The 15,519-nt window shown below is 35.4% G+C and overlaps 1 protein-coding gene across 3 annotated transcripts in view; it reads right to left on the bottom strand.

The window, feature by feature from the left end:
- The window catches only part of ANTXR2 (ANTXR cell adhesion molecule 2), a 160,382-nt gene that overhangs the window by 40,211 nt on the left and 104,652 nt on the right, over positions 1 to 15,519 (bottom strand). The window contains exon 17 of one of the 3 annotated variants that reach the window (XM_082389376.1): positions 105 to 1,332. The exons of the other annotated variants lie outside the window; for them this stretch is intronic. Coding sequence (XP_082245502.1) covers positions 1,267 to 1,332 — 66 coding nt within the window. The 3' untranslated portion in view covers positions 105 to 1,266. Of the gene's footprint in view, positions 1 to 104; positions 1,333 to 15,519 lie in introns of those variants that run through there. 3 annotated transcript variants of the gene reach the window in all.

Below are 15,519 nucleotides of genomic sequence, written 5' to 3'. Positions count from 1 at the left end.
ACCGATGACTGAGCCGCACCCCGCAGCAATTAAATCTGAATGTCTACAGATAGGACCCAGTCCAGACAACTATACTTTAAAAAACAAAACAAACAAACAAAAAAACAGCAACAGTAATAATGACAATGTCAGCATGTCATGACAATGAAAGTCTTTCAAGACGCCTGATCAAAGCAGCTTTATAATGAGGTAACCCTGGCCTCCCCATGTGAAGTGGAAGGAACGTAAGGACCACTTACACTGTGGGCCATCAACCTACAGAAGTTCAACCTTCAGTTCCCTCTACTTACACACTAGTGATTTGTCTTAAAAGTAATGGCTGGAAGCCTGTTTGCTTCAATTTTCACTAATGTACCTGGGAAGACACTTTTTAAAAACCATTTCAGTGGGCTTTTTTAGGATGATTTGGGGCACGCTATTTGCAGCTAGATCAAGGGATAAGTTTGACAAGTGGAATCAGTTGCTCCATAGATCAAAACGAGAGCTCGAGCAAGAGAGAATGATCGAGGAAATAAACAGTAAATTCAATATAAATTTAATTGAAGTCGCAAATGATGATGAAATAGTCTGAAAACTAGATTTTAAGAGGGATTCTAAACAATAAATTATATGACTGTGCCAACAGTATCCTAATCTAAAAATTATGACCTTTCTGTAGTGAATATGAGTTTTTATATGAAGCACATTTGGAAAACATAACTTGGAATTGTGTCATAATCTTAGCCTCTGGATGGAACTTTTCTTTTTAGTTTGATTTTATAGATTAGAAATAAAAATCAAATTTTTAAAGTTTTATATTAAGAATAGCCTGTCAATATATTTTCTACCACTAATTATATTTTATTCCTTTTTTAAAAGAAACTATATGTTTTATAATTGTTCCTAAGCCTTGGCCCCTGCATAATGTCTGCAGGTGCCCCCAAATAAATCTACAGATAATTTTCTGACCCCAATATTTACAAAAACGTGAGTAAAATACTTAACATTTATGTTCTGGATATTTTGTATTTAAATAGTCACTAGTGATTCCTATGTTATTTAAATAGTTGACTATTAATTCCCATTTCTATGTTTGACTTTGCAATTTTATTTCATTGTTATAATTTTCTCAGTTCAGTGCATGGGTCTATAAACTACAACTAAAGCACAATTCTGAACTGTGGTGCATTTTCTGTATAATTGGCAAATTAGTTTTAAGACATAAAGCATAATTAAATGGTACACTAATTTTCCTATAACCTATTTAACGTTCAAAGTTAATACCACTCACTCACCACCTCTCTGTGTGATGCTGGCAACATACTTGTCCTTTCTGATCCTCAGTTTCCTTATCTATAAAATGGAGATAAGGAAAGTGAGTTGTTTTGAGAATTACAGTAACACATGTAAGGTCATTAGTACAGTGCCTGGCACATAGCTGCTGCTCTAGTGATTATGCTGGTTTTTCATTACTGATGATTATATTATCAATGATGACAGTGTACACTGACTTCCATGGAACTATATTCTTAATTTTTAAGTTAAGTATATTCTTCAAGTTTTGACTTTCTACACTGGTCATCACAGTTTTGGATCCTGACACTGTCGCAACATGAATGCAGTTATCGAAGGTATATGTTACACTGGGGTCTTTCCTGATTTTTATCTTTTCTAGTTGTAAAAATGAAGTTAAAGATAACTGTGTTTCCATGTCGTGCTAGATCCTTGTACTTCCCAATAACATATTGCTATTTCTATCTATATTGTACTCGTAATGAAATATTTCTGATATAGATTGGAAATATTAAAGGTCTAACAATTTGTGGTTTAAATAATATTAATATAGAATTTTTCTATTTATAAATAATATCTAAAAATACTTTTATCTAACTAATCAAGAGTAAGATAATTCTAATATAAGAATAAAACTATGGGGCTTCCCTGGTGGCGCAGTGGTTGAGAGTCCGCCGGCCAATGCAGGGGACATAGGTTCGAGCCTTTGTCCGGGAGGATCCCACATGCCGTGGAGCAACTAAGCCCGTGCACCACAACTACTGAGCCTGTGCTCTAGAGCCTGAGAGTCACAACTACTGAGCCCGCGTGCCACAACTACTGAAGCCCACGTGCCTAGAGCCCGTGCTCCGCAACAAGAGAAACTACAGCAATGAAAAGCCCGTGCACCACAATGAAGAGTAGTCCCCACTCACCGCAACTAGAGAAAGCTCGCATGCAGCAACAAAGACCCAACACAGCCAAAAATAAACAAATAAAAATAAATAAATTTATTAAAAAAAAGAATAAACTTACATACAATCAAACCATTGTCCTTAGAGGTTCAAGTTAAAAGCATTCAAAGGCTAGAGGTTACCACAAATGTAATTTGTCATCTAGTTAGCTGTAGGGTAAAAGGCCACTCAATAAAAGGAGTATATTTAGCTGATTTAAATCAAAGTGATTGATTTTCATTTAACATTTGTCCACTATTGTTAGCCCAAGTTAGAAAATCAATTTCCGAATGACCCACTGGGAGAGCAGTTCCATGTAGCTATATATATTTAATGACAAGAACACATTAGTACTTCAATGCTTATAATAGTATTAAATAAAAGAAACTTTGTGTTTAAATTATTTTGCAGTTGTGACACAAGGCAGCAAATTGCCACATATCAGAATGACAATGGAGCTAATCCAAAATCACATATTAATATCTTCTCTTTTTTTGAAAGAAGCAGCAAGAAATAGACAAGTCTTATATATAGACAGAAAACTGGCATAAATTTATTTATGCTACTCTCTTAAATATGTATCCTCTTTACTTTCTTCCATGTGCAGTTATTTTCAATTTACTTAAAGCATAATAGTAGTAAAATATCCATTATGGATCTAGAATCATAGTGTTGTTATAGTTATTCAAGCGTATTTCAGAATATTGAGGGATATATGCCATTTTTAATTCTTAAAGTAACTTGTAAAATGTTTATATGTATTTATTAATTATTGACGGCCTCATGAAATGTCTAATTACTAAAAAAGTATGAATTAATTTAAACAGATTTGTAAACAATGGACCAAAACATTCAACCTACAAGAAATTGTTTCATTCTTCAAAGATTATTATAGCCTACTGTCTGAGAGCCAATGCACAAGGTCCTGGGGTTATCCTAGTGAGCATGACAGGAAAAGTCCCATCTTCATGGAGCTGCCTTGATTGGAATTAGATAAAAAGACAAGATTTCAAGAATTCAAAGGTATCTTTGTGATCATTTATTTCTCTAAATACAAATGAGAAAACTGAGGACCAGAGAGATGAGGAAATGTGTGCCAGGTTTCAAGCTAATCAATGACAGTATAGAGATCACACATCCTCTGACTCTTAATGTAGTGATCTTCCCAATATGCCACCAAGGGCTTTAGGAATTGCTGTAATTCTACCTTCATCCCATAACTTACCTCCCCAACTCCCAGTTTCTTGCTCCAGCCTAGAAAACTACTTGTAATTCCTGGAATATACAAACTATTTCATGCATCTTGTGCCTTTGAGCATGCTCTTCCTTTCGGAGCCCCGAATTGAGGTGGCGGTGTAAGTTGCAGTATAAGAAGGCATTAAATTATGTGACTTCTGAGGTCCTTTATGATGCAGAAGTTCCTTATTCCACACAGCTCATGAACTTTCTGTGGAATTTACTGCCACTTCTAAATATTATCTTTTATTTATAGATGCATGCGAGGTTAAATTATTTAAAGTATATATATATATAAATAATAGGGTAATATGCATGCATTCTGAATACATTTGTCCCTCTGCCCTCAGTATCCACGGGGGATTGGTTCCAAGATCCCCGAGGACACCACAATCCACTGATGCTCAAGTCCTTTATATGAAATGGCAAAGCAGTTGGTCCTCCCTTCCCACGGTTTCTATATCTGCAGATTCAACCAGCTGAGGATTGAATTTCAACTGTACATGCTAAAACAATTTATAGATACAAACATAGATAAAAATTGATCATTCTGGCCCCAAGAGAATCAGATTCAAAGCTGGAAATTTTAAAAGCACTTCTCTACTTGTATAAAAGCCCTAATGCACTCAGTTACTGACTGAATAGGGAGAAGGATAAAGTGCCGCACTGAACAAGGATGGCATGGCACGATGGGGCACTCACTGAACTGGAAATAAATAAAACCTGGGTTTGAATCTAGGCTCTGTTATTTTTCAGCAGTGTAACCTCGGCAAATGCACTAAATTTCTCTGAGTCTCATATTCTTCACCTATAAAATGGGAATAAAATGACACCTAACTCTTAGCACTAAGAGTTGACCACACCTAACTGAACATACCTAAGACATAGTAGGTGCTCAATGACTGAATTTGAGTCCTCAGTATTTCCCATGAGGAGAAAGTGTCCCCTCTTTCCTGAAATTACGAGTGCCCTCAACAAGCACAATGCCGTGCTTTCACCCCCATCAGACACATAAACACTCCCACACATGCATGCACATATGAATAAATACGTGCGTTCACGTATATCTGTATTGCCAGTCTGAGCTTCAGTTATCTATCTAAATATTCCTAAGAAGCAAGGAAGACCCCTAGGCCCCTGACAAATCAGGAAAAATACATGAAGCCATGTGTCTCTATTTTTTTTAGCTAATAAACCTAAGTTGGTGTTCAAAAAAAAAAAAAAAGGGATTTCTAATAGCAAAAAGTGTTATTTTATCCAAGAAACCACTTAACCACTTGACAATCCATCAGGCTTACTATATCATCATTTTCATGTGATTCTTTTTGCAACTCATGATGAAAGACTAGATATAAATATAAAAGCATTGATACCAGGTAAAACTGTACAGAAAAACACATATTATCTCCATTCCTATCCCAAATTTCATTTGGTCATGTTACTACCCAGCTCCAAAACTTTACTGGTTCTCCACTGCCTATAAATGAAAATCTAAACTCTTGATACATGCAGATTTTTGCATTGTCTCTCCAATAATTCCAGTGTGCAAAAATAAATAGGTAGATAAAGAAATAAATGCTATTTCATTTTCATGTTTTATCTTATTTATATTTAAAGCTAATCATAAAAGGAAGAAAACACTGCTGTAAAGAGTAAACATAATATATCTCAAAACCAAATTTGTGATTTTAAATTTGTAGACAATAATATTCAAGTCACTGGCTATAACTTGCTAGTGAAATTCAGTTCACAGTCATCAGCAGTAAGATATACTTGTAAAAATTAATTTAGTGTGTTGTATATTTTCATTACAGATATTTTCATTTTGCTCAAATACATGGAGAATTTGAAATATAATTCTGAAATCATAATTCTGAAGCTTTAAGCCTTATCTGCTTTTTGAAGATTTCCCCTGGAAGAACTGCAAGCCATTTTTTCATAGCCTCCCTAGCCAAAATACTCACAATTAATACAGTTAGTTGTAGTTTCACACTGAAAAGTATCATGGAATTATAACATAGATTTAATAGTAAAGGGAGATAAACCTGACAAACATGAGTGGAACAGCCACAGTGGGGAGAAAAAAAGAAATTTAAGGAAAGGCTGCTTAGTCATTTCAAGGTTCAATCTGTTTAATTCCAAATGATTAGGTCTGCAACAGTGGAATATGGAACCATACAAACATACAATTGTAGTTTATTACTTAAATAAACATTTAATTCTCCTATTGCCTGCAAGTTTTTCAGAAGAATAATCTCTTCCCCATTTTTCATTCCTTTTTCCTTTTTATTTGCTTCTTTCCCCCTTTCTGCTCCTAATCTTCCCTTCTTCTATTTCATAATCTGACATTTCCTCTTCAGTGAAGTATTTTGTATGCTGGTAAACATGAAAGTAATATTATTCAGATTTACTGCTGTTGCTATGCCTAGGAATTTTATTTGATTTATTGTTACTTGTCTATAATTCCTAACTGCCCTACAGTAACTGTCAAAAGGTGAAGGCCTGAATATTAACCCAGGGAAATCTTTGAAAGATGTAAATGAAAATATTTATGTAAGATACACACACACAAACACACACACTCTTCTCTCTCTCCTAAACCTCTCATCTTATAAAAGAGCATCTGACGCCAAAGCATGAACAGTGTATTAAGGGCTTAACTTCAGTATTAATAACTCAGATTTAAAACTCTCGGCAATTAATTAAGATTAATGACAGAAGTCAGCCCCTTTTCCCCAATGTAACACTTCCTCCCATCTCTTCAATTCCCCACTCCACTGACCCTTCCATGCTTATTTCAGCATGAAAACCTGAGGTCCTGAAACTTTGATCCTGTTATCTGCTGCCTATTGTATCTGAGATTAACGAAGTAGACATTAGCAAATTTACAAACAACAACTCAGCTGCCCTACTTTAAGCAGTTAATGCAAAAGAAACTAATCTAGTTAAGAGCATGGGACTAGTTCATAAATCTGGATTCAGAGGACAAATAAAGCCATCACACTTCTTCTGGAGAGTAGGGACTGAGTTCAGTCACCAGCCTTCTTGTCACTGTTGAGAAGCCAGTGTTTCTATAAACTGGACTAATGAGACGCTCAGGGGCTTCCCTGGTGGCGCAGTGGTTGGGAATCTGCCTGTCAATGCAGGGGACACGGGTTCGAGCCCTGGTCTGGGAAGATCCCACATGCCGCGGAGCAACTGGGCCCGTGAGCCACAACTACTGAGCCTGTGCATCTGGAGCCTGTGCTCCGCAGCAAGAGAGGCCGCGACAGTGAGAGGCCCGTGCACCGCGATGAAGAGTGGCCCCCGCTCGCCGCAACTAGAGAAAGCCCTCGAACAGAAATGAAGACCCAACACAGCCAAAAATAATAAATAAATTAATTAATGAATTAATAATGAGACGCTCAGAGCTGGCATAAGCCACATGTAGGCCTGGACAGAAGATGATAATGCAAGAGACTGACATTACAATGTATGATTTCACTGGGATAAATATACATCTTACAAGAATTTCAATCACTGAAAACTTCTCTTGGACCAAATATGAAACAAAGATTAAATCTGTTTTTTAAAAAATGAGAAAAAGGCAACTGCAAGCAAGATAATAATAACATATCCTGATAAAGAGAATTAATAAATATTATGAGCCTTCATCTATTCAGAATTCAACCTAAGAGAAAATAATTGTGTCATGCTCCTATAACTCAGAAAATGTTCAATAGATTTAATTATAAATTAAAAATTAATCATCCTCCCAAAGTGATAAATCTTAGCTCCACAGAAATAGCATTTTTATGTATCAGCATCCTCAGCCATACCTTTTTAAGAGATAATTCAAGTTTGTCTAATTTAAGAATTGCTCTGATGTCTTAGCTTAGTTTCAGGGTGGAGTCCTGATAACAAAAAACGTTTATGTTCTACAAAGTCAAAATGATGTATCTCTTAAGAATCATTAGAGTTTACGCATAAATTCATTCATAGCTCATTTTTACTTTTAATCAATTATAATAAAACTAAAAGGGACATTAGTACACACAATTCTGTTCATTGAATCAACATCTTGTGCACATTATAGGGAAATATTGTGAATTTTTGGCATAGGACATCATACCCAGAATTAGAAGGTTAAGGTCTTGACCTTACCTGCATTGTGGAAACCATGGGGTCTGCAGGCCTCAGCTTAGATGCATGACGTGAAGGGTAGTTAGAACAACTGGGAGTAAAGTTAGAATATGAAAGCCATACATAAGGAATACACTAATCCAGTTAAGACATCCAAGATGAAAATTCATATAAGCTTTCAAAGACATGCAAGTAGAATGGAGGAGGGAGGATAGAATTGTTTAAAAATGGTGTGTATAGTGATGATAGCAAAGCAGTGAAACTCTATATGGTCTCTAGAGAAAGTAGGATGAGAGAAAACATAAGATCAAGGGTTAAACTGTAGGAATCAACTGATGTTAGGAGATAGAAGAAAGGAGAGAAATGAAAGTGTTAAAGATAATTGGAGAGTAATTGCACTGTATTCTCGACCTCTTATCTGTATGCTATGTATATAAATGTGCTATTTTAATTTTTTATTGAAGTATGTTTTACAGATTTAGTGACTCTGTCAGTTAAGATAGGATATGATATGATATGTGTGTGACTGCAAACCAAAATGTGCTTAATACTGGACAGGATTATGAAAAAATATTCAATATATAATATGTACTATTTTCAGTACACTAAACTGCTTTTGAAGAAGAATCATGGGAATCTAAAGTTTAGGAAATTAGAACCATCTTTTTTTCACATATTTTCTAAGTGAAAAGAGCTCTCTAGAGTGAGAGATATGAGGTATAATCAGTGAATAAAATTATTTTGAAATGCGAAAGAGTTTGTCAAACTATCCCAATTTCATTAACTGAAAAAAAAAAAGCATTAGGAGAAACAAAAAAGAAATTTCTTATAAACCTTTGAAATAAAAAAACAGTTAATTTTTAATCCAAAGTCAGATAAATAAAATGGTAAACAAGTGAATGTCCACTGGCACTCTTAAACATAATTTGTTGCAAAGTTTGAACAGTAGATCATTTTTATTTTGTACCTCAAAGTTTACAACAGTTTCAAATTTCTCAAATGTTAGAGGCTGTGATTTGATTTAGAGAAGAATTAGTGGAGAATATATGTTTATGTGAAGCAATTTTAAAGATGATTTACTTAGACTATAAGTGTATATTATAAAAATTATAGTATTTTATTTGGAAAAAGAAAAGGAAATGAAAGCTATTTAGCCAAAATGTCATTTATTTCTCCTTAAAAGTATATATTTATGTAATGTATTAATATAAATTCATTTTTAAGAAGGGGGCAATAAATCTTTCTACTCAGGCAGATTTTCGTAACTGCATTATGAAGGTTGCCTTAAACTAAACTTATAAATGGGGGTCTGGTAGACATAAAGACACCATCATTATGCACTCTGTTAAAGTAATAAACTGTCTACAAAATAATGTACTTTTTTCCCTCCTTGGACTATATCTTTTGAGCTCTAAATTGAAAACTGAATATTTAGCATACACAAAATAATATAGATTTTTGTAAATTATTAGAAATTTTAAAATGATTTATTTAAATAAATATAAATCTAATCTTCTGTAATTAAAATTACATAAAGGCTACACAAAAAGCACTCAGTCACAGGAAAAGAAAGGTTAAAAATTCTATCTTTGCTGACATTTCTGCTCCCAGTTGGATGATTTAATTGATGTCCTCAAAGTGCTCAACATCAAAGCTGAATATTGAGCCTAAGAAAATAATATACTTAGCCCTGGACAACCAATGCTAACTCTTGATATTTTCAAAGTATTCTTTTAGTGTGCTCACTGATGACAAAAAAGGTTTATTTCTAAACTCAGTGCATTAATTTGAGGATATTTAAACTAATTTAATAATTTTTGTCTCGATTATCAAAGCGTTGCTAATCAACATTAACCAAGAAATATCTCTACCTAAACTTAGAAATTAATACATAACACGTATATGATGCCACTAAATACAAGTTATTTTGGATCAGAGGGGTAAAAAGCCAATTAAATATCTAAGTTCTATTTATACTTTCTCTGAAAAAAATAAAGCTTTTTGGTAATTTAAATGATTAAAATTTGCATATTCTGTATTTCACTTTAGGGAACCAAACTGAGTCAACACTTTTGCCGGCTTATATGCATCATTAAGAGATGATTTTATTTAAACTATGAAATGGTATCAAAAAGCACTCTATTTCATGAATTTGTTATTTTCCACCGAAACAGACATTAGTTGATGACATACACACTGAGAAAATATGTTGTATAGGAATATATATACACATATATTTATATTAAACATTTTACACACACACATACAAATATACACACATACACACTCATAAATCAGACAATGGAATTGTAACAATGGCGTGTTCATGACGTGAGTTATTCTAGTAAAAATTTGTCTTTCAAATATGTATAAACTAAAGTTAATTCCTTCTACTAATTTAAACGGGATAGTTAAGGTATTTTAAGGATGCCCTGAAATATAATGACAAGAGGTAATAAGAATGAAAGATACTGGTGGTAACATAAGGGATAGAAAAGTCTAGTGGTACTTTTTTCCAGTGATGTTGCAACATAATTGGCCTAAAGGACCATACAAAATTTCAGAATTTATAGAAATAAAATGTAAGCAATCACTTTACAATTTTTAAATTTTTTGATATTTTTCTTTCATTTAAGTATAAAAAAGGAAAAGTATGAAAGCACTGTGGCATTTTGTGTTCAACAGGACTGAGTCAATAAGGCTAAAATAAAGGGCTATCTTACAGCACCTAAAATCTATTATAAAGTTTGGCTATAGGACACAAAATATTTACACGGAATCGAAAAACTAAGTTTAAGAATGCAGTCATTATTGATACGATGTATAAAATAGACAACTATGAGAACCTACTGGGAACTCTACTCAATGCTCTGTGGTGACCTAAATGGGAAGGAAATCCAAAAAAGAGGGGATATATGTATATGTATAGCTGATTCACTTTGCTGTACAGTAGAAACTAACACAACATTGTAAAGCAACTACACTCCAATAAAAATTAAAAGAAAAAAAAGAATGCAGTCATCAGCAGCATAATTCCAAGCACTGAAAACATCTGACATATCAAATCATCTGAGTGAAGGTTTCAAACTGCTCAGAAACACACACAAGTGGTTTACGTTTTGCGAATGTGATGGGGAACTTAAAGGCAGTGTGGCACAAAATCTCTGCCTTCCAGATGCTTCTTCAATCTGAAGATGAAGTGGTTTGATAGCACAGAGCCCTGGGTGATTTGTAAGCATGATAGAGTTCAGAGTGATCCTTGGGAAGGTAAGAATCCTTGAAGAAGGTGCCATTGAAGAGGGTGAGGCAGTTTGTTTTGACCATGAGAATTCAGAAGCAGGACTGACAGAGGAGTGAACATAAATCTAGAACTGGAAATGTAAGTCAGAGGTCCAGCCTGAATCATCTGCCACTGCGGTTATTAGGCTTCTGTGGTGCCTTTTAAATGAACCTGCGCTACCTATGTTCTCAGGTTGGGTTTTTGTGGGTTTGTTTTGTTTGTTTGTTTGTTTTTTTCTGTAGATTTTTTAAAAATCAGAGGACTGGCATTGAGTTCTGTTATAATGAACATTTTTCTTTATAAAAGCAGTACCATCAATCATTTTAAAAAATGAAAATATCTGCACAATTAACAGAAGTCCTCTCCACGTAATAAATTTAGGTTAATTGGAAACTACACATTTATGTTGCTTATTTCACCACTGACTGACGAAATCTTTGCCACATGCCAGCGTTTCTCCCCAGGCCATTGCTCCCCAGCTGCACCCACTCCAAAGGCCACCTTCAAGTCAGCACCTTTCCTTTATCTCAGTGGTGACACAGCTATTTCCTCAGGTGAGGCAGCCTAAATATTATTAATGATAAAAATTTACATTACCATGGAATCTTTATTACCTTACCATACCCTGGAGCTTCACTAATATTTTAAACAAATCTGTTATGCCATAGATGTGTGTGTGCAGAATTATGAGTTTTTGCAATATTCCCAGCGAAAATTATACAAATCCTTAAATTTTTTTCCGGCTGAATCTAGGTGGGAGAGGGGGAACTTCCTCAAAAGAGAAAAACGCTTCCGTTAACATGTGATTCTTACTTTTGATTTTTAATACCCAACTATCAGTATGAAGCCTTTATAAATGGGAAAAAAAAAGTCAATGCAATTTTCTAAATTTTGTCTTACTAAAAAATGAAATACATCGGAAAATATCGAATTCTATTTCATCTCCATGTAATAAAAAGCCCTATAAGTTGAAAAACAGACATAGTGGGCGTACTTCACGGATGTTACTATCACTAGGATTCTATTATTGCCGTATTTAAATTTGTCTGCTTACTGGTGAACGAGGGGCTGCGGTCTGAAGGTTAACATAACCTCGATTACAGACAGGAAGCTCCTTGGAGATTTAATTGGTTTGTGGAACAGCTCCCAAACTAGCGCTGCGCTTTCTTCTTTCTTCGCTTTGCTGCTTCTCTGGCTCTCTCTTCTCAGATAAAAAAGGAGAACGCATGGTAATGCATCATTTATAAATTACCTTGTTATTGCAAAAACAAAACACCGCTTTGAAAACCAAACAAAACTCCTGCTGCGGACTCCAGCATGTTTGACAGAGGCCCTTCAAAAGAGTCCAGGGCTTAATGGAGGTTATGTGGAGACTTCGATCTGTACCTGCTGTCCCCCGTCTCTCCCTGGAAACTTGGCGGCAGATGTTGCAGCGTTAAGTTGTCTCTGAAGTGGCTTTCTGTCCTCGTCTCCCCACCGCCACGGAGTCAAACTGCATTAGATCTCTTTATTTGTGCCTAAGGCAAGTTAGGGAGCGCAGCTGTGTCCACCCCCGCTCCTACCTTTGGTGTTTCAAGCCTCCAGGCAGCGAGTGTGAGACCAAAAACAGTCCTGCCGCTCTCAACTACCTCCGCTGACAATCCGGCCGCTCGCTGCGGGCCGGGGCGGCCGCTGCCGCCGCTGCAAACAGATGTCGGTGACAACCTGCTCGCTCACACCTGGACGCGCACGGCGCGCTGCAACATTCATGACTGCGAAGAGTTGCAGCCACAATCAAAGCCCGGGCCCGGCTGCGTGCAGCCCGCGGACCCCGCCACCTCGGCAGGGGCTGGCGGCGTCCATAGGCAGCGGGAGCGAGGGGCAGAGCGAGAGATCTCTCGCGCCACTTGGATTCTTGATGCCTGAACTTCAATTACTTGATCAAGGACTTCAATTCAGCAGTGCATTCTGCAAATGAGCCCGGTGCGGTCTCTGAGCCATAAAAGGAGAGCATTTGGCTTGAAATTCAGCGTGATGGGACTTGCACAGTAAGTGTGCGTGACTCCCAATTTAGTCCTACGTACCCTGATTTGTTTATTAAACTAAACTCTCAAGAGGCAGAATCTGCAGTAAACAATTTATAAATAAATGACAAGAGTGGTTTCCAAGATAGAAAATACGCCGTTGACTAGGCAGAGGTTGTGTTATTTTGGAACCATCAGCCACAACCTGAAAACAATTGTGTTTTACTGTCTCTCCAACAGTGTAGTTTGTTGTGTCTTTTTTTTTTTTTTTAAGAGAAGTGTGACTATTCCTTTAAAATTCAGAAATGAGAAAGCATTCTCATTTGTTTCTTGACAGTATGAAACAAACTGCATCCATGTCTAATGATATGAACATGTTTCCTAAAGTCCTCCTAATCTCTACAATGTACAAATTACTTTAAACACACACACACACACACACACACACACACACACACACACACACCCCTCCTATACCATTACACACAGTTCATAAGAAGCATAATCAAAAGTAAACATACACAAGCCTTTACAAGCACAGGAAAATAACAAAATTATTTGCAAAATGTATTCACCAATTTATATGTTGATAAGAAAGTTTCTCTTAAAAAGAACTGAACTTGAATAGCTAATAACATTTGTTCCAATGAACTATTTGATATGCAGAGACAAACCTTTTTAGTCGAATCAATATCAATACATATATATACCTACATATACCATATATATAGTACACATACCATATATATAGTATTTATGAAATCTTTCATGAGTAGTCTGAGTAATTTGAGATCAATATTTTAACTTAGTTTAATCAAGTACTGATTGGTTTCAGGGGAGTAACTTTGAAGACAGAATTTTACCCTTCCTTATGTTGATGGAACCTAATCATAGGTAAGTCTAGTTATCTAAAGCTATCAGAAAAAACTCCAAGACATTTTCTCATTCAACGATTATGCCCTGGCTTGCCTAGAAAATCCAAAGCAACAAATGGCCAGAAAACTAGAGGACACTGCTACTTGGACATCTTAGTCTCCTAAATTTAACTTTTTCTCTACTCCATGTAATCCTATGAGACAAACCATGTCTGTATAAACTAAATTGATAAAAACCATAGAGTTCAGGCAGTTTAATTTTTGAGAGCTTCACTAACTAGCCACGGTAACTTCTACCACTAACAGAAGGTAACAGTGAGCCATGGTCTTTTTCTCATGCATAGATAAAGCATTACCAAAGCAAATCACCCCACCTTTATATCATACATTAAAATTAGCTGGGCCAAATATCCTCTAAATCCCTTATTCTCTTTCTGCCTCTGAGTCCTCAATTTCTTACTAGGTAAATAAAGTTTCTCAAATGAAAGCTACTTTAAAGCAAAAAAAGTACTGGAATTTTAAAAATATTATATGTTTTTTTTTTTAAATAAAATTTGTGGGATGCTGGAATGTCTACTATAATACAGATTATGCCATGCACCATGCAAACATGATTTTATTTAGACAAATAATTAAATATTACTTTTTGGATAATAATATTTGATGTATTCCAGTTATTATAAAGTCTTTTAAATAAAATCCACCAAATATTTACTATGATTAAGTGTCCTATGATTGGTTCAGATTCTTTGGGGCACAAATACACAGAGTCACATGGGTTGGCCTTACCAATAACAATACTTACTGTGTTCATAAGGAAAAGAATAGAGCAATTGAAAAACTTCATTCGGAAGAAGAAGCCAAAAAGAAAATAAGCACAGTGTATAAGAAATGCATAAACTGGTATAAGAAATTAGCAACTGTGTAAGTGAAAGCATAGTGAAGATAAATGTGTTTGAGAAGAAACAGATTAGATGGATGAATGAAAGGAAGGAAGGGAGGGAGGGAAAGCAGGAAGGGAGGGAGGGAGGTAAGGAGGGAGGGGGGAAGGAAGGAAGGAGTGGGGGAAGGAAAGCATTCTAGAGATCATACAACCGAAACAGTATGCTGACTTCCTAAAACATAATGTAAATATATAACAATTGTAGGGACTCTTCAGTTGTCCTAATAACATACAGAACACTAATTCTGCCACAGTATTGGAATGATTCTTGCCGGGTAATTCTATAATTTAATCTCTGAAAAAATACAGGTTATAGTCATGTATGTATGGGGGACAGGAATTTTATATTGGAATTAATTCCATCAAATAAAGAGGATCTGATAGATGATGTGGAGTTGAAAGAAACTCAGATATTCTTAATCATCTTTGTGAAACATGAAAAATGGGGAGATGAGAAATAAAAAAAAGGGGAGGGCAAAGATCTCCCAGGTTTTCAAAAGGAAAAAAGTTATATGCTGATAACTATAGATTTGACATCAAACCCCAGATCAAAAAAATAATAAATATTATAAAGGATCATAGCAAGAATCAGAAGCAAAAGAGCAAATCATATCACACTTACCTAATTTCCACGATCAAATAATTTTGGATCACTGGTTTGGTTAGATGGGGGAATACATAAATATATGTTCAGCAAACTATTAAACAAATTAAATTCAGCAAACTATTTAACAAAATTTATTAAATATCCTTAGAATAAGATGGTAAACTGAGTTTATACTATTGGTGGGCTCCTAGCTTTACCGTATTCATGTCAATTAACTGTGTGGAGTGTCAACCTGTGGGCAAGGCTCTC

Source organism: Balaenoptera borealis, assembly GCF_965194805.1.
Source record: "Balaenoptera borealis genome assembly, chromosome: 4".
NCBI classification, from domain to species: Eukaryota; Metazoa; Chordata; class Mammalia; order Artiodactyla; family Balaenopteridae; genus Balaenoptera; species Balaenoptera borealis.
This window is presented reverse-complemented; position numbering and strand designations above follow the sequence as displayed.